The 17040-nt window shown below is 36.4% G+C and overlaps 3 protein-coding genes and 1 long non-coding RNA gene across 7 annotated transcripts; 2 read left to right on the top strand and 2 right to left on the bottom strand.

Annotated features, from left to right (window-relative positions):
* Positions 1-187: 187 nt before the first annotated feature.
* Positions 188-4718, bottom strand: LOC114517382 (DDB1- and CUL4-associated factor 11-like). 4 transcript variants are annotated; one of them, XM_028537077.1, is made up of 19 exons: positions 4547-4718; positions 4226-4346; positions 3671-3754; positions 3524-3594; positions 3345-3445; positions 2990-3092; positions 2871-2914; positions 2719-2776; positions 2503-2571; positions 2361-2418; positions 2194-2286; positions 1778-1870; positions 1481-1570; positions 1283-1349; positions 1082-1194; positions 781-820; positions 646-692; positions 450-509; positions 188-343 (listed from the first exon to the last, which is right to left on the bottom strand). In XM_028537077.1, exons 1-19 carry the CDS (start codon positions 4603-4605, stop codon positions 203-205), a joined length of 1512 nt encoding a protein of 503 aa, XP_028392878.1. In that variant the 5' UTR covers positions 4606-4718; the 3' UTR covers positions 188-202. The 4 variants fall into 4 exon arrangements, with proteins under 4 accessions (XP_028392878.1, XP_028392879.1, XP_028392881.1 ...); XM_028537078.1 differs by having other exon boundaries at positions 4234-4346; positions 4547-4657; XM_028537080.1 differs by lacking the exon at positions 4547-4718 and having other exon boundaries at positions 3671-4116; positions 4226-4298.
* Positions 4719-4771: 53 nt separating this feature from the next.
* On the top strand, positions 4772-6067 carry LOC114517390. The gene is made up of 3 exons (XR_003686378.1): positions 4772-4943; positions 5798-5889; positions 5980-6067. It is a non-coding gene; the product is annotated as an uncharacterized LOC114517390 (long non-coding RNA).
* LOC114517378 (radial spoke head 10 homolog B-like) lies at positions 5235-8571 on the bottom strand. Its single transcript, XM_028537072.1, has 5 exons — positions 7579-8571; positions 6242-7276; positions 5944-6090; positions 5717-5803; positions 5235-5614 (listed from the first exon to the last, which is right to left on the bottom strand). The coding sequence occupies exons 1-5, from the start codon at positions 8516-8518 to the stop codon at positions 5427-5429; spliced, it is 2397 nt and encodes a 798-aa protein (XP_028392873.1). The 5' UTR covers positions 8519-8571; the 3' UTR covers positions 5235-5426.
* LOC114517385 (putative sodium-coupled neutral amino acid transporter 7) lies at positions 7990-11797 on the top strand. Its single transcript, XM_028537083.1, has 8 exons — positions 7990-9096; positions 9303-9501; positions 9641-9755; positions 10148-10228; positions 10392-10458; positions 10558-10820; positions 11278-11477; positions 11575-11797. The coding sequence occupies exons 1-8, from the start codon at positions 8803-8805 to the stop codon at positions 11733-11735; spliced, it is 1380 nt and encodes a 459-aa protein (XP_028392884.1). The 5' UTR covers positions 7990-8802; the 3' UTR covers positions 11736-11797.
* The last annotated feature ends 5243 nt before the right edge of the window (positions 11798-17040 follow it).

Genomic DNA, 17040 nt, shown 5'->3' with positions numbered 1-17040 from the left:
CACGTTATAATGCCGCTGCAAACTATCAGGCGATATTTAAAAATGTTTCTATCTACAGAGTAGTGGTCTAGCGGATTTATTTGGGAAGTCATAGGAACATAACATTGTCTCTGCTATTTCATGACCAGAATCTTATAAGGGCAGATTCAAACGCTGAAGGAGATTACAATTAAATTCAAAACAATAAAATGCAGAATCACTCTTAGTTCCTGAAGAAATATTTTTGGCTGGGATAGCGTTTTCTGGCTCGTTCGTCTCTCTCATCCTCGGCAATCTCTTTATCAGATCTTTCAGTTTCCTCTTTATCTCGTGAATACTCCCAGCATTTTACCGTTTGGTCCCACTAGAGGAAAGAGAATAGCTGATGAAGCCGGTGTGTTTAATACAAAATTGGCAAATATATCTTTGGTTCCTTATCGCAACAGTCGACAATCAACATTCGTACTTACTGATGAGCTCATCATGCAAGGCCTGCTGGGATGCCATGAGACATCCCTAATTACATCATTCTGCACGCTTGTCAAGGAGAAATAATATCTTTCACGAAATCAACCTTTTGCATTATTGACTACCCTCTCTATGTATACGCAATCACAATCATCATCACAATCTCGCTCACAAACTCAAGTGCTCTACAAAGGATACGTGACCCTGGAGTCTGCTGACTATCATCCCGCTGTTGAGGTCGTAAACTTTAAGAAAAAAAAGTGGAAACATCACATTACTGTTGTGCATTCTAGTAGGGGTGGGTGGGTGGTGTGTTGAATTAAGATTACTTACTGTAAATGCACCCATCTGCACTGCCAGTATAAATGAAATTCTGAAAATACAAAAATTGCATCAAAGTGAATAACTCTTCTAATTTGCTGGTAGGAAAGTATGACGTGAACGTTGAATAAACTGGTACAATGCTGAATAAAAATGCCTCATATACTCTCGCGAAAATGCTAAAACAAATGCTACCTCGACCATACCAATGCAAGAACTTGGCTGCATTAGTTAGTGCTAAACACTGAGCTTTACGCATACCTGGAGTGATACAGTATGTTAGTACATTAAGAGTTCTTAACCAATGTGTTACCTGTGCTGTAGTCTCAACTGGTGAGAAACGTGCACGAATTAAGCATCTCAGGAACGAATGTCCGCGATAGGTCATAACTGAAACATCTCCTTTCAACTTCGTGTCTCTTTGAACTATCAATTTAGTTTAAAATCTCTTCAAATCAGTTCATCCTCCCCACCACACGAAGATTGTCGACAATATACAAGTCAAAATACCTACATCTTTTAGGTACTCCTTCCCATCTGTAGTCCCAATATTGGTTTTTAGCTACAGCCATTACACCTTCCTTGAAAAGGAAAAAGAAAGATGGTATAGCTACCAATATGTCGCTGTTGTCTTTGAACTAAATCCTTCGCTTGTCTACTGTCTTCCTAGCCAAACAAATACGGTATTTTGAAATGCAATTGGAACACAAACTCTCATTCCATCAGCGTCTGTGAATCTTCTCATATCCCAAAGTTTTATTGTTTGATCTTTGCTGCTGGTGATAAGGTATCGTCCATCACCCTATATAGAGAATTCACCAAATACCGTTGAATACATATTTCCTGGTAACTCTGAACCTGTTCCAATCTTCATTCGATATTCATTGTTAAAAGTGGAAAATCAAGGCGGGTGCCAATCAAGTGTACTATAGTTGGGCGACCAGCACGGAGCCGAGAGGCCCTGGGTATGAGGATTGTCTTGAGTCACTTACACGCCCTTCTTACGCACCTTTGAGTCTACGCCTCCAAGTCCACACACGTGACCTGCAAAGACTCCGACTGGCTCTGGACGGTGCTCGTTTAATGTACGTCTGTCCCACACCTGATAAAATGCATTGAATGTATTCCCAGTATGATAATTTTAGTAGCTTTGAACGAGGAAACTGGTATTATATCTATGTATGTCTATATATTTAACAAAGTTCATTCTTGAAGTATGTAGCAGTCAGATTATAATGTTCCAAAAACACTGCAATTTCTTTTCGAATTTCAATTTCGAGCCATTTAGATTTTAGACGCACTTCAATGTTATGTCAAATATATGCGTGCAATGTGACGTGTTTGTCAGTATGACGTCACCAACAACCGCTAACATCCGATTATTAACATGTGCCAAGAGCCAAAATCGGTCCAGGCAAAACGCACCTTGCACAAGCCATCATCAGCAGCTGAAAACAGCAGTTGTGATGTGTTGTCACAGAAGCACACTGCATTCACGTCATCACTATGGCCATTTATCTTGAGTGCAAAAAAAAGATTGCCCGTAAATGTTTGTTATTAAAATATCTTCGGCCGTATTTACTCAAACTAACCCTTAAAGTTCTCTTCTCGCACCCTCGGTCATAGATATACAAGCCTCCCTCGTTTGACCTGTTAATGAATGGACAAGCTCAGCACCAGTTGGTGGTAATTTACCCTATAGCTATAGGCTATAGCTTGCAATGGCTGACTTACCCAGTCAAGATTTCACGATCATCTTGCGAGAATTTTATGGAAAATGCGCAAAAACTAGGACCCGCTGGTCTAAGGGGAAAATATGTAAGAGTTTGTTGAATAAAGTATTATAGCAATAGATTTGTAGCTGCAGAGGTCCTGCTGGTAGACCAGCCCAAAACCACATTTGCAGGGTCCACACCAACCCAGGTAACCCCACAATATGTATGTACACACCTCATATCAAGTGCAACCTGTCCCTTCTCACAGCCGCCGGCGATGTCGCAGAGGTAGACTGTAGGTGAAGATTTGATTCACAATCATTGTTTTGTTTGTACGAATGATCCATCTGAATCAAATTACGATGCTTATAAGAATCGTTTACTTACGGTTTGGAGACCAACTGGAGTAGATCAAATGGCGCTGATCATGGCTAGGAAAGAGTGAGTCAGAGTTTCAATATCAACCATAACAGATTCCATGTCAGCTATTCCTAGAATTCTACTACCTATATGCGGTATCCACAACACTCCAGCCAACATTCAGCGCTACAACATCTTGAAATTCTCGTAAATGTCCTCTTCCAGTTTCGTAAAGTTTGATATGACAATCTGTGAAAACGTGATCGTACAGAAAGCTGATGAGTTAAAGTCAGTTTGTTAGTTCAAACAGTTTACAGTTTGTCTAAACATTTAAAGCTAAGAGGAAAGAACCAAATTATCTTTTGAACACATTTCTTCAGCTGGTTCGATCTTACAGCTAAACATAGGTTTTGCTATACATTGGTCACCCATGTTTCCTTCGCTACAATTTCACCATGACAAAATATTAAAGAAAGACTACTACAGTACATGAAGGTATACCTTGGCTGGCACTCATAAAGACGGAACCATCTTGAGAGTAATGGCCAGAAAATACCTTTGCATGATGTTTTATAACCTCTGTCACTGTATTTGGTAAATACCTTGAAGATAGCAATGCCATTGTTTTCAGTGAATCCCTGCTGAAAAACTTTAAAGTAAAAGTACACGGTGTTTCTTACTTTGAAAACACCCTCGACTTTTCATGTTCAGAGAACCCAGTTGAGGAATGGGGACCTAGCCCCAATTCACGCTAAATAAAGAATAATACCAGCTCACACCTTTTTTCATTTTATTTTTCATTTTTTATGGTTCTGTTGTAAACTTACTCTTTGAATGCACTTCCAAATATTCATGCTACTTTTCTCTCCATTTTCTCCATATGTGTTCCTTTCATTGGAACTGCTTTCACCCTGTTTTTATAAGCTTTTTCAATAATTGTATAATCACTAAGATGTTCATTGAGTTCAGAAACAGGTCTGTTTTCCAAATGGATTAAGATTGAAACTCATAGTAGTACTATCGCAATATTTAATTCACATGAGCTATAAAAACAATCAGTGTATGATAATGTTGCCATAGATAAGCAATACAGGAAGACTATTGGCTTAAAATATGCATGAGGATGCTTTTGAAAAATATATACCCTGAATCTTAAACAAACATTACAGCATCAAAATAGGTACACCTGATCATGAGTATAGTTGTAATTCACTATTGTTGATTTATTTTCCATTGTGCAAGGTGGTGGGCATTTAGAAGTTTTTAGGATTGACTATAAGGTAGATTCGTAAACAATGCTGATTGGTTAAAAAAAGATAACTAACTAATCAAATCTAGAGTTTACAAATTAACCTGCCTTCAAACATACCATATGTACCTACCAAACTACCTTTTTTGATTTCAGCAAAAATTTCCTCACTTGACGACGAAGAATCATCATCAGATGCTAGGCTTTGTTCAAAAATTAAGTGCAAGGGGTCTCTGACTCTATTTGGCAATAATCTGTGATAAAGTTAATCAAAGAGAAAATATAATTGAAATTTCAATAGAGAAAAGCGCCCAAAATCAAGTACCACTGCTGGGAATCACAAAGCGTCATATGTTATTTTTGTATACTTGTGATCAAATGTTCATACAAACACGACCTTGAACACACTATAAAAATGGATACACTTAAAATGCAATTATGTTCAAATTCAAACCTCGGAATAAGATGGCGGAATAAAAGCAGATCATCAAAATCGTCATCGGATATCTCCATTTAAATTTCCGCTTCAAATACGAAAGAAGGTAGTCATTTTGTCTTGGAAAATTCGTGCGTTCGATAATATTTATATAAAACAGTTTATTACTTTAGTTGTTTGTTTACAAGAAGGATTGAAAGAGTATCGGCTTTCCCCCCCCCTTCTAACGCCGGTTGAACAGATGTGCGGGTAAAGTAGGAGCGGATCCCCGGATCGTGTCCCCGATGAAGGCAGATCGCTGGGTGAAATCTGGTAACATTGAATTTAATAAACTGCACCATTTTCTCAAGAAGCACTGGTTTATTTGCAAGGAGTTATGGATGGTTTTGCAGTAACTTTGAAACCTGACATGATGGTATGTGACAAAACCTTGATTGTGTGTGTGTGGTTTAGTGGAGTTATTATTGTGATGGTGCTACACTGAGTTACCAACCAGCCAAACTGAGAAATTAGCTTGACCAGATCACAGTTTCAATTACCACCTCATCTTGCCTGATTAATTAGTATTTCCATTCAGAGTAGCACTTTCATAATACTGGATAGTATGACCAGTGGAGTCATTTGCAAGTTTCTGCATGACCACCCAACTACGTGGCTGGTGCACAATGAAATTCGTTATATGATGGCTTACATTAAACTTTTTTATTGACGCTAAGTCATAAAACTAACATCAAAGGATAAAGGTTGTCAAAAACTTAATAGTACAAACTACTTGCAAATTTTTGGTGTATTAACATCTAATGATATATAAACTGAAAACAACCATATTCATCACGCCAAATATTTAACCCTTAGATATGCTGTACATTCACTGACTGTTGTTGACTATAGCCTAGCTTCATACATTTTTCTGAGCTATTTTGTTTAACAATTCATGTTCATCAGCTGCTGCAAAAAATTTCTTCTTAAAGAAAATGCTCATTTTCATACACCATACTCTGTGGTCATCCTCTATGATTACTGGTTCATCTTGTCCATCCCTACACTTTTTGTTCCCCACGTCAACTGCTCGGCTTTCGCCAACATCTAGGAATTAACATGTTTTTGAATATATTTAATTCATTTAATGGTAAAAAAAACAAAACAACCAAACTCTACCCATGAGTGAAACATTAATATATACACAACCTTGCGAGTCGCCACATTCATTTTCATTCTTTGCGTCATCAATAAGATCATCTATTACAAGTTGCTTTGACTCATCTGTAGATGATGCTAAAATACAGATGATAATTGGCTTGGAAATTCAAGAATCATGGCAACACTCTGGTGATAAAGTCTATCCACTATAATAAGTACATGTATGTCAATTCAACTATTGTGTTTTTGTCATCTCTGCTTTATGTAATTTGTACCTGTAATACTAAGAAGAGGAATGCCCACATTTATAGGTGTGGCAACCTTCGCATCTGCAGGCTTCTGTTCCACCTCGGTTGGGGTCTGGTCGTCTTCCGGCTTCTCTTCAATCACGTTCAACACAGAGTGACTGGATATACGGCTTTCTGCAAACAAAACCGGAAACTGAACAGGTATGCTTTTTAAACTATAACGGCTATAAACTACTGTTCAACTGATGGAACATTGTGTCGAAAATCAAGAAAGGCACTAAAGTGGACAGAAGTATCTGTAGGATATTATCAAATATACCATTACCAGGTGATTCTAAACGGCCTCCAGAAGCACTTGAATTACGACTTTTTGCACTTGCTGCTTGCGATGAGGCCACGGTTGTTGGATGAGGGGTGGGTGTTTCTCTCAATGCATCGTCTGTGACATACACCTCGGCACACAGGACTAATGCCTCTAACACTTCCAGAAAGGAAACTTCTACCTCTAAGTTGATAAACTCGTCTTGTATAACACGGGAGTCATCCGATGCAAGAATATCAATGACATGCTTTGCTGACAATCCTTCATTGATGAGGCCATAATCTTTCAACATCCACAGCATATACCTCATGTTTACACACTGAATATTAGGTTGCATTTGCTTGGCTTGGGAGATCCAATACTGATAGATACCATAGGCTTTTTCAGCATATTGAGAGAGTTCCATTGTTATACTTGGCTTGGTGTAAACAACACCACCGACCACACCAGCATGTTTTACAACATGCTCTGTTACCAGTCTTGATAAGCACCACGGCAGCAATAGCTGGTTAATATCATGGCAATACTCATCGGCAAACAAGTGATTGGCGATAATCACCAATGAGGTCAAGAAATCGCGTATTAGGATATTTTCCCAGGGATAATATGGATCTGTATTCTTCTCGCTGGAAATTAGCCTCAATATCTCAGGTAGGGATGCATCCTTGCCATGGATTTTAATATCCTTTAGAAAACGGCAGAACTGCATAAGTGTCATGACTGACGTGTTGTCTTGTGATTTGTCAACACCAATAGAACTGTAGTGGGAGTAAATTTTTTTCAATTTGCTGATATGCTGCAGCATGACATAGTTAACTTCTTGTGTTTCTAATTCTCGTTCATCCAAGTCAATTTCCCTGTCATCAAACAGGAAGGCAATGTTAAGCTCCAAACCATTGGCCCAATCAGCGCTGAGAATTGATGAAGCAGGCGTGGCAGGGCGTTGCACAGGAAGACCAGCGGAGGAGATGTCAGGTGTGATCATACCAGACGGGTTGATGTCAGGGTATTCTAGCATGTGGTCATTATCAAATACACCTAGGTAGAATTAAAGCAGAATTATTGATAAAAGCATAGGCAGCCCAGAAATCTGTTTATACTCAGTCTTCGACTGCATTGTTTACACGCGCGGTCAGCTTCTCTTGCCTGTACTAATTACTGTATTATATATTAATAATACAGTAATTAGTACAGGCAAGAGAAGCTGACCGCGCGCGTAAACAATGCAGTCGAAGACTGAGTATAAACAGATTTCTGGGCTGCCTATGATAAAAGGGGGTATAATTTGATTAGCATTTAGAGATGCTACATATTTTCTTTACACTTCTTTTTTCTCCTACCTTTAAAGACCATCCCATTTTTGAAAACAAATGTTCCATGGCCATGCTTCATATTATTCACCCATTCTCCATCATATTTGGCACCACTTGCATAGTAAAATACACCATGACCTTCACGGAGACCATTCACAAAACTACCAACGTAACGGTTCCTCAGTGGATATTGTGACCCCTTGATGCGTCTTAGGAACCAGGTATGCTCACCATATCCTTGTTGAACACCTTTGTACCAATCGCCAGTGTATTTTTCATTGGTGGTGTACCAGTTCATGGTACCCTTACCATGCCGAACATTGTTTTTCCAGTTCCCTTCATAGACATTACCGCTGGCATATCTACGAGTGCCAAAACCCTGACGTTGGTTCTCACACCATTCTCCCTGGTAATATGACACACCATTCTTGTCGTATTTCAACATACCTTGACCATGACGTTTACCATCACGCCACATGCCAGAATAGACACATGGTGTTGTCGAGCAAGTGAAAGTTCCTTGACCATGTCGCAATCCATTTATCACCTCTCCTTCATAAACACTGTCATCTGGCCATATGTAGGCACCATAACCATGTAAACGATTGTGAAGGAAATCACCGTCATATATTGTCCTATTCTGCCAAATGTATTTGCCTTTTCCATGCATCAGACCACGTTGAAAATGGCCCTTGTAAATGTTCCCACCTTGAAAGTACGCTGTCCCATAGCCATGTAAGAATCCTTGCTCGTCCGTCTCACCGTCGTATAGTTCAACAAGAACATTTGTCAAAAGAGGCTCACTTCGCATGGCATCGTACGGCAAGTTTTGAACCGGAAATGCCGGCGTTTCTGGTTCTTGAATAACATCATTCTGTTCCTCGCTTGACTGTGCGTCTCCAACTTCGTCCTGGTCTTCCCCGATACCTGGCGAATTTTGGGAAGAATCGCCTAAAAACTGAGGCATTTTCTTCACATAACATAAATTTCTGTTTTCTTTCCGGCCATTTTTCAACTGCATCAGTTACCATGACAATAACGCAACCAATCAACGTTCGTTTTTTTGTATAGCAGCCGAACAACCAATCAAAAATCGTTTTGACTTACAAATTTTGACCAATAGGATTGTTGCTATAAAGATGGTTACACAACACCTAACATGAAGTAACCAATTAGACGGAAGTTGAAAGAAATTTGACAAAAGGAAAGTATTTATGGGTTTTTTCTTGATTTTCCAATTGTAAACTATCAATGTCTGTCCCGAATGAACGTTCGTCGTTACTGCAACACAAAAAAGGGAATTTTTATGACAGGGAGAGTATTCACAACAGACATCACTTGAATGATCAGCCACCCTCGGGCGAACATGGTGCATCTATTAATGAGACAGGGAGTGTTGTCATTCAGAACAATGATGAACCTGGTTTGCCAATACCGCGGGCTGTGTTCGTTGTCACAAATGCTGCGCTGGGCGCAGGAATGTTAGCATTTCCTGAAGCTTATGCGAAAACTGGAGGTGTACCAGAAGCCCTTGGTGTTCAGGCTGTAAGTTTTATTAGTTTTATACTATTAATGTATCAAATTTTTATGGTGTATCAAATTTTGATGGAGTATCAATTTTTGGGTGTGTATCGAATTATGATTGTTTCAATTTTTAGCAATGTATCAATTTCCGTTTGTGTATAAATTATTGGCTCATAAAATAGCAGACTTTGTTTTTTTTATTTTGAATGTAAATGTGCCATTTTTAGGTACTGATTGCTCTCATCATTGGGGCATTTTTAATCCTCGGCTTTTGTGGACAAGTGAGGCGTACGGCAAACTACCAAGATACAGTGTTGGTGTTTTGTGGACCAATTGCCCAAGTCATCTGCCAAGTCATTGTTGTTGTTTATATGTTTGGAAGCGATGTTACGTATCTTATTCTGATTGGTGATCAATTGACAAAAGGTGATTCAAAAATGATTCAGTTTGCTGTTAGTCAGTTGGTTGACTAATTAGTTGTTACATCACGTAGATGATTGTGAGGTTGGTAAATGGTATGTCAGATGCATTTACTAAATATATCTAAATATTTCATTTTTTCTAGTAATTGATCATTCTGGCTGGTATTTTGACAGAAGATTCATAATTGCTGTAGTTTCATGCATATGTATTTTACCATTATGTATTCCAAAGAAATTAAAGGTGATCAGTTATTCAAGGTAATCAGATATGTATACTATATATTTAACAATTATACCACGAGCTTGAGTTGTATATGAGCTGATAGCTAAAGAGGTGCTATGTTTTATAATATAGCCAAATACCATTTGTTGAGAGACAAAAGTATTCCAGAATTTCATTTTTATTTACCTCAGCAAACCGGTCAGCTATTTTGCTTTTTCTTTGGTTTTGCTACTCACCAATAGCTTGACCAATCAGATTGCAGAATAGGTCATATACGACGAGTAGCTATATTGTAAAAAATAATTATAACTACTTATTTAGACTGGCCATTCTTTCAGTTTGCAAATCTTAATGATCACACCCACTCTCACTTTCACACCCACTTTCATTCCGTTTTAAGCTAACTTTCATAATCAACTTTTTTCAGTCTTTTTGGTGGTATTGGTGCCTTCTTTGTTTGTTTAGTCGTGATGTCTCGATTCTATACTGGGAATTATACCTATGGCAGGTAATGCGTAAACTTAAGTTCAATGAAGTTCATTGGAAATTCTCTGATAAAGGCTTAACAACAACTAAGAAGTAATCTGTTTTGTTTTTGTCCATAAACTATACATATCTCTAACACAATAGACCTAGACTTAAATGTCCCTAATGCAACTTAATTTTTATAGTTCTTCAAAACCCTTTTTTTGGCCCAATGTGTTTGCTGCAGTTCCAGTGATTTGTTTTGGCTTCCAGGTAATTCTTATGTCAAAATCAAGCACGTTTTACCATATACTATTTCCTCTATTTACGACTGTATTGAAAGAATTATATAAACTCTTTTTATTTTTCTAGTGTCATGTAACATCAGTTGCAGTGTTAGCAGAATTGCACAATCCCACGTTGAAACGATTTGGAATAGTGACCGCACTGTCCACGTTAATATGCACCGTTATATACTCCGTAACAGGTTCATATGGATTCTTAACATTTGGCCACAACGTAAAGAGCGATATATTGCTGAATTATGACCCGAAAGACGGCGCCGTAACAGCAGCTAGGGCAGTCATTGTGATGGTAGTATTCAGTACATATGCGATATGCCATTTTGTAGGCAGGTAAGAACACATGGAAAGGTCGTATCACTAGCATAAGAAACAGAGAAAATAGAGTAAATCAGCTGAAACTGTAGAACTCACGGGCATAATTGCCATAGTCAGTTGTTTCCTTTTCTATGAAACTTGGTCTCCACAGCTTATTTTTGGTAACTCAGAAGTGACAATTTTATATTTTATAAACGAGAGAGGTTTTTAAACTATATCTATCCGTTATGGAATGAGTGTGTACATAATATGTGCTTCAATTATCATACGACATTTCCCAAGGCCAAGGAGCTTGCTCTTAACCTTCAAAATAAGAACAATACACCTTTCTTACAATTACGTTTAACTGAGAAAAAAGTCTTTGGTTTTACGAATAAGTTTTAATGACAGCCTTCGTATAACATCTGGCTTCCCGCGTTCGATGTCATTGCGAGGTATATAAATTATTGCAATTTCTGTCTGTTTTCTTTAGATCAGCTTTTCTTGGTCTTTGGACAAAACTACGTAGGTTCACAACAGCCGAGGTTGAAGCTTGGCAGAACAAACGGCGTATCATTACTTCGCTAATTTGGTTTTTCTCCAGCCTTGGGTTGTCGATAATCGTACCAAACATAGGAAAAGCGATTGCTATCGTAGGAGGCTTTGCCGCCCATTTCATTTTTACCTTCCCAGGTGGGTAGAAGTTTTATTGCCGGTGTGTTTTAGGAGTTTCAGTTCCTATGAGTTATCACCAAAACTGTCTGTACAACTGTATAACTTTGTCTTATAGGTTTGTGTTTAATTCAGATAGTTCTATCGAATAAGGTGACCCTGTCTAGTAGGTTAAAGAATGCGGGTATGGTCATTGGAGTCCTTTACGTTGTCATTGGATTTTTTTTATTTGCACAGACTGTGACTCAAGCTATAATGGATGATATTAATAATAAATAAAATATTCAATTATTGTATATAATCTCATTGAATGTGCCTTGTGTATTTTGTAACAGAAAACATTACCCCTTAGGCTTACCCCTTACCATTTTGGTCAATTTTGACGACTTTTTCAATGTTCTAAAAAACAACCAAATATAATCTAAAATGAAAGATATTAGTCTTACGAAGCAATTTTTAGTATCGTAAGACAGTTTTTGAACAGTTGAAAAAGTCGTCAAAATTGACCATAATGGTAAGAGGTAAGCCTTACCATTTTGCTCATTTTTGACGATTTTTCAATGTTCCAAAAACCAACCAAATATGCTGTAAAATGAAGGATATTAGTCTTACGAAGCAATTTTTAGTATCGTAAGACAGTTTTTGAACAATTGAAAAAGTCGTCAAAATCGAGCAAAATGGTAAGGCTTACCCCTTACCATTTTGGTCAATTTTGACGAGTTTTTCAATTGTTCAAAAACTGTCTTAAAATGCTAAAAATGGCTTACTAAGACTAATATCTTACATTTTAGAGCATATTTCGTTGGTTTTTGGAAATTTGAAAAAGTCGTCAAAATTGACCAAAATGGTAAGGCTTACCCCTTCCCATTTTGGTCAATTTTGACGACTTTTTCAACTTTTCAAAAACTGTCTTAAAATGCTAAAAATTGTTTCTTAAGACTAATTAACAATTAGACAACGAGGCGGAGTTGTCTATGAGCGAATAGTCAACGAGGCGAAGCCGAGTTGACTATTTGCTCATAGACAACGAGGCCGAGTTGTCTAATTGTTTTAGTATAAACTATAACATTAATTTTTCCATTTCTTTAATTTGTGTACAAAATTCTTGTTGGCTTGCAAACCATTCTGAAATTTATTTCGTATATTAAAGGGAAGAAAATATTTTAATTGTTGTTCGCGTAAAATGTTTTAAAATTCAGTTTAAATATAAAAATTCAATTGAGTATACGTTATTTTTATGTATTTTCTTACCCTTAAAAATTGCAATTCCGTATTTTGTTGCTTTTTTTGTTTTTTCTGGTACGGAATTGTCCAACAAGTCGTCCAAAAAATCTTCAGATACTTCGGCGAAACGCGAATTTTCCGCCATTGTTTTGAATTTTGCTACTAGTAGGCTATCACTAATAGCCTACTAGTAGCGTAGCCAATCAGAACGCAGGAAAAGTGATAGCCTATTAGTAAGTTTATACTAATATCTTTTATTTTAGAGCATATTTGGTTGGTTTTTGGAACATTGAAAAATCGTCAAAACTGACCAAAATGGTAAGGCTTACCCCTTACCATTTTGGTCTATTTTGACGACTTTTTCAACTGTTCAAAAACTGTCTTAAAATGCTAAAAATGGCTTACTAAGACGAATATCTTTCATTTTAGAGCATATTTCGTTGCTTTTTGTAACATTGAAAAATCGTCAAAATTGAGCAAAATGGTAAGAGGTAAGCCTTTTTCAATTGTTCAAAAACTTTTTCAATTGTTCAAAAACTGTCTTACGATACTAAGAATTCCTTCGTAAGACTAATATCTTTCATTTTAGAGCATATTTGGTTGGTTTTTGGAACACTGAAAAATCGTCAAAATTGAGCAAAATGGTAAGGCTTACCTCTTACCATTTTGGTCGATTTTGACGACTTTTTCAATTGTTCAAAAACTGTCTTAAAATGCTAAAAATTGTTTCCTAAGACTAATATCTTTTGTTTTAGAGCATATTTGGTTGGTTTTTGGAACATTGAAAAATCGTTAAAATTGAGCAAAATGGTAAGGCTTACCCCTTACCATTTTGGTCAATTTTGACGACTTTTTCAACTGTTTAAAAACTGTCTTAAAATGCTAAAATTTGCTTCGTAAGACTAATATCTTACATTTTAGAGCATATTTGGTTGGTTTTTGGAACATTGAAAAATCGTCAAAATTGAGCAAAATGGTAAGGCTTACCTCTTACCATTTTGGTCAATTTTGACGACTTTTTCAAATGTTCAAAAACTGTCTTAAAATGCTAAAAATGGCTTACTAAGACTAATATCTTTCATTTTAGAGCATATTTCGTTGGTTTTTGGAACATTGAAAAATCGTCAAAATTGAGCAAAATGGTAAGGCTTACCCTTTACCATTTTGGTCAATTTTGACGACTTTTTCAACTATTCAAAAACTGTCTTAAAATGCTAAAAATTGCTTTCTAAGACTAACATCTTTCATTTTAGGGTATATTTAGTTGGCTTTTGAAAGATTGAAAAATCGTCAAAATTGAGCAAAATGGTAAGGCTTACCCCTTACCATTTTGGTCGATTTTGACGACTTTTTCAATTGTTCAAAAGTTGTCTTAAAATTCTAAAAATTGTTTCCTAAGAATAATATGTTTTATTTTAGAGCATATTTGGTTGGTTTTTGGAACATTGAAATAGTCGTCAAAATTGACCAAAATGGTAAAATCTTTCATTTTAGAGCATTTTGAGACACTTTTTGAAAAGTTGAAAAAGTCGTCAAAATTGATCAAAGTGGTAAGGCTTACCCCTTACCATTTTGGTCAATTTTGACGACTTTTTGAACTTTTCAAAAACTGTCTTAAAATGCTAAAAACGGCTTCCTAAGACTAAATTCTTTCATTTTAGATCATTTTTAGGCAGTTTTTGAAAAGTTGAAAAAGTGGTCAAAATTGACCGAAATGGTAAGGCTTACCCCTTACCATTTTGGTCAATTTTGACGACTTTTTGAACTGTTCAAAAACTGTCTTAAAATGCTAAAAACGGCTTCCTAAGACTAATATCTTTCACTTTAGAGCATATTTTGTTGGTTTTTGGAACATTGAAAAAGTCGTCAATTTTGACCAAAATGGTAAGGCTTACCCCTTACCATTTTGGTCAATTTTGACGACTTTTTGAACTTTTCAAAAACTGCTTTAAAATGCTAAAAATTGCTTCCTAAGACTAATATCTTTCATTTTAGAGCATTTCTAGACACTTTTTAAAAAGTTGAAAAAGTGGTCAAAATTGACCAAAATGGTAAGGCTTACCCCTTACCATTTTGGTCAATTTTGACGACTTTTTGAACTATTCAAAAATTGTCTTAAAATGCTAAAAATGGCTTCCTAAGACTAATATCTTTCATTTTAGAGCATATTCTGTTGGTTTTTGGAACATTGAAAAAGTCGTCAATTATGTCTTCAAGTATTAAAATGTATTATTTTACGTTATGTATCAACACAGATGCGGTGGCCTAGTGGTTAAGGCTACCACCCTACCAGGTTGTGAGCGTAGGTTCGAATCCTGCAAGGGAGAGGTGCAATTTTTCGCCCCTAAAAATTGCTATTTAATTTAAAATTCTGCGAATAGGATTTAAGTCGAATAAAGCACAAGAGCTGTTGATAAATGATGGTGTGGCCTAGTGGTTATAAGGCTACGGCCTATCAGGTTGTAAGCCTAGGTTCAAATCTTGCATGGGAAAGGTGCGATTTTTCCCACCGAAATTATTCTTTCATTTAAACTTCATCGAAAAGGATTAGGTAAAATAAAGAACAATAGCTTTCGACAAATGACGCGGTGGTTTAGTGGTTAAGACCCTGGTCTTTCAATCCCAGGACAAGGGTTCAAGTCCTGGCAATGCAAAAAAATTAGCCTGGAAAATTTCGGTTTGATTTGTAAGCTTGAAAAAGTTAAGACTCTCAGCTTTCATAAAGGCTGTAAATTTGAAAGAATTTGGAAGAAAAAAAATTGAGAAACATTTGAACAATTTTCGCTTCGTAAAAGTACGTGCAATTGACAAAAAAACGCAAGTCAAAAAAAAACTAAAAACATGTGGCTTCTAAAAACACTGAAAATTAAAAAATGTCCGACTAAAACTTTAAGAAAAGGTTAAAAATTTCCCGCCTTTAATGCTAATGTTTACTTACCTCAATAATTTTTTTTCACGAAAATTTGACAGGGTGATTTTCACGAGACTGAAAAAATTTACATTTTTTCACTTTTTTGAAATTCTCTTAGATATTTTTTTTATCAAGAAGTATTATGTCTTGGGCTACCTGTGTCAAGCCAGACACAGGTAGCCCAAGACAGACACAGGTAGCCCAAGACATAATACTTCGTCCAAAAAGGAATTTTCGGAGAATTTTAAAAAAGTGAAAAAATCTTTTTGAGGACGAAAACAAAATGAAGTATTATGTCTTGGGCTACCTGTGTCTGTCTTGGGCTACCTGTGTCTGGCTTGACACAGGTAGCCCAAGACATAATACTTCTTGATAAAAAAAATATCTAAGAGAATTTCAAAAAAGTGAAAAAATGTAAATTTTTTCAGTCTCGTGAAAATCACCCTGTCAAATTTTCGTGAAAAAAAATTATTGAGGTAAGTAAACATTAGCATTAAAGGCGGGAAATTTTTAACCTTTTCTTAAAGTTTTAGTCGGACATTTTTTAATTTTCAGTGTTTTTAGAAGCCACATGTTTTTAGTTTTTTTTTGACTTGCGTTTTTTTGTCAATTTCACGTACTTTTACGAAGCGAAAATTGTTCAAATGTTTCTCAGTTTTTTTTCTTCCAAATTCTTTCAAATTTACAGCCTTTATGAAAGCTGAGAGTCTTAACTTTTTCAAGCTTACAAATCAAACCGAAATTTTCCAGGCTAATTTTTTTGCATTGCCAGGACTTGAACCCTTGTCCTGGGATTGAAAGACCAGGGTCTTAACCACTAGACCACCGCGTCATTTGTCGAAAGCTATTGTTCTTTATTTGACCTAATCCTTTTCGATGAAGTTTAAATGAAAGAATAATTTCGGTGGGAAAAATCGCACCTTTCCCATGCAAGATTTGAACCTAGGCTTACAACCTGATAGGCCGTAGCCTTAACCACTAGGCCACACCATCATTTATCAACAGCTCTTGTGCTTTATTCGACTTAAATCCTATTCGCAGAATTTTAAATTAAATAGCAATTTTTAGGGGCGAAAAATTGCACCTCTCCCTTGCAAGATTCGAACCTACGCTCACAACCTGGTAGGGTGGTAGCCTTAACCACTAGGCCACCGCATCTGTGTTGATACATAACGTAAAATAATACATTTTAATACTTGAAGACATAATTGACGACTTTTTCAATGCTCTAAAAACCAACCAAATATGCTCTAAAATGAAAGATATTAGTCTTAGGAAGCCATTTTTAGCATTTTAAGACAGTTTTTGAAAAGTTCAAAAAGTCGTGAAAATTGACCAAAATGGTAAGGGGTAAGCCTTACCATTTTGGTCAATTTTGACCATTTTTTCAACTTTTCAAAAACTGTCTAAAAATGATCTAAAATGAAAGATATTAGTCTTAGGAAGCCA

Source organism: Dendronephthya gigantea, unplaced genomic scaffold (genome assembly GCF_004324835.1).
Source record: "Dendronephthya gigantea isolate DGI-Jeju-01 unplaced genomic scaffold, DenGig_1.0 000007F, whole genome shotgun sequence".
In the NCBI taxonomy this organism is placed as follows: Eukaryota; Metazoa; Cnidaria; class Anthozoa; order Malacalcyonacea; family Nephtheidae; genus Dendronephthya; species Dendronephthya gigantea.
The sequence above is the reverse complement of the archived record's forward strand: the minus strand, read 5'-3'. Positions and strand labels throughout refer to the sequence as shown.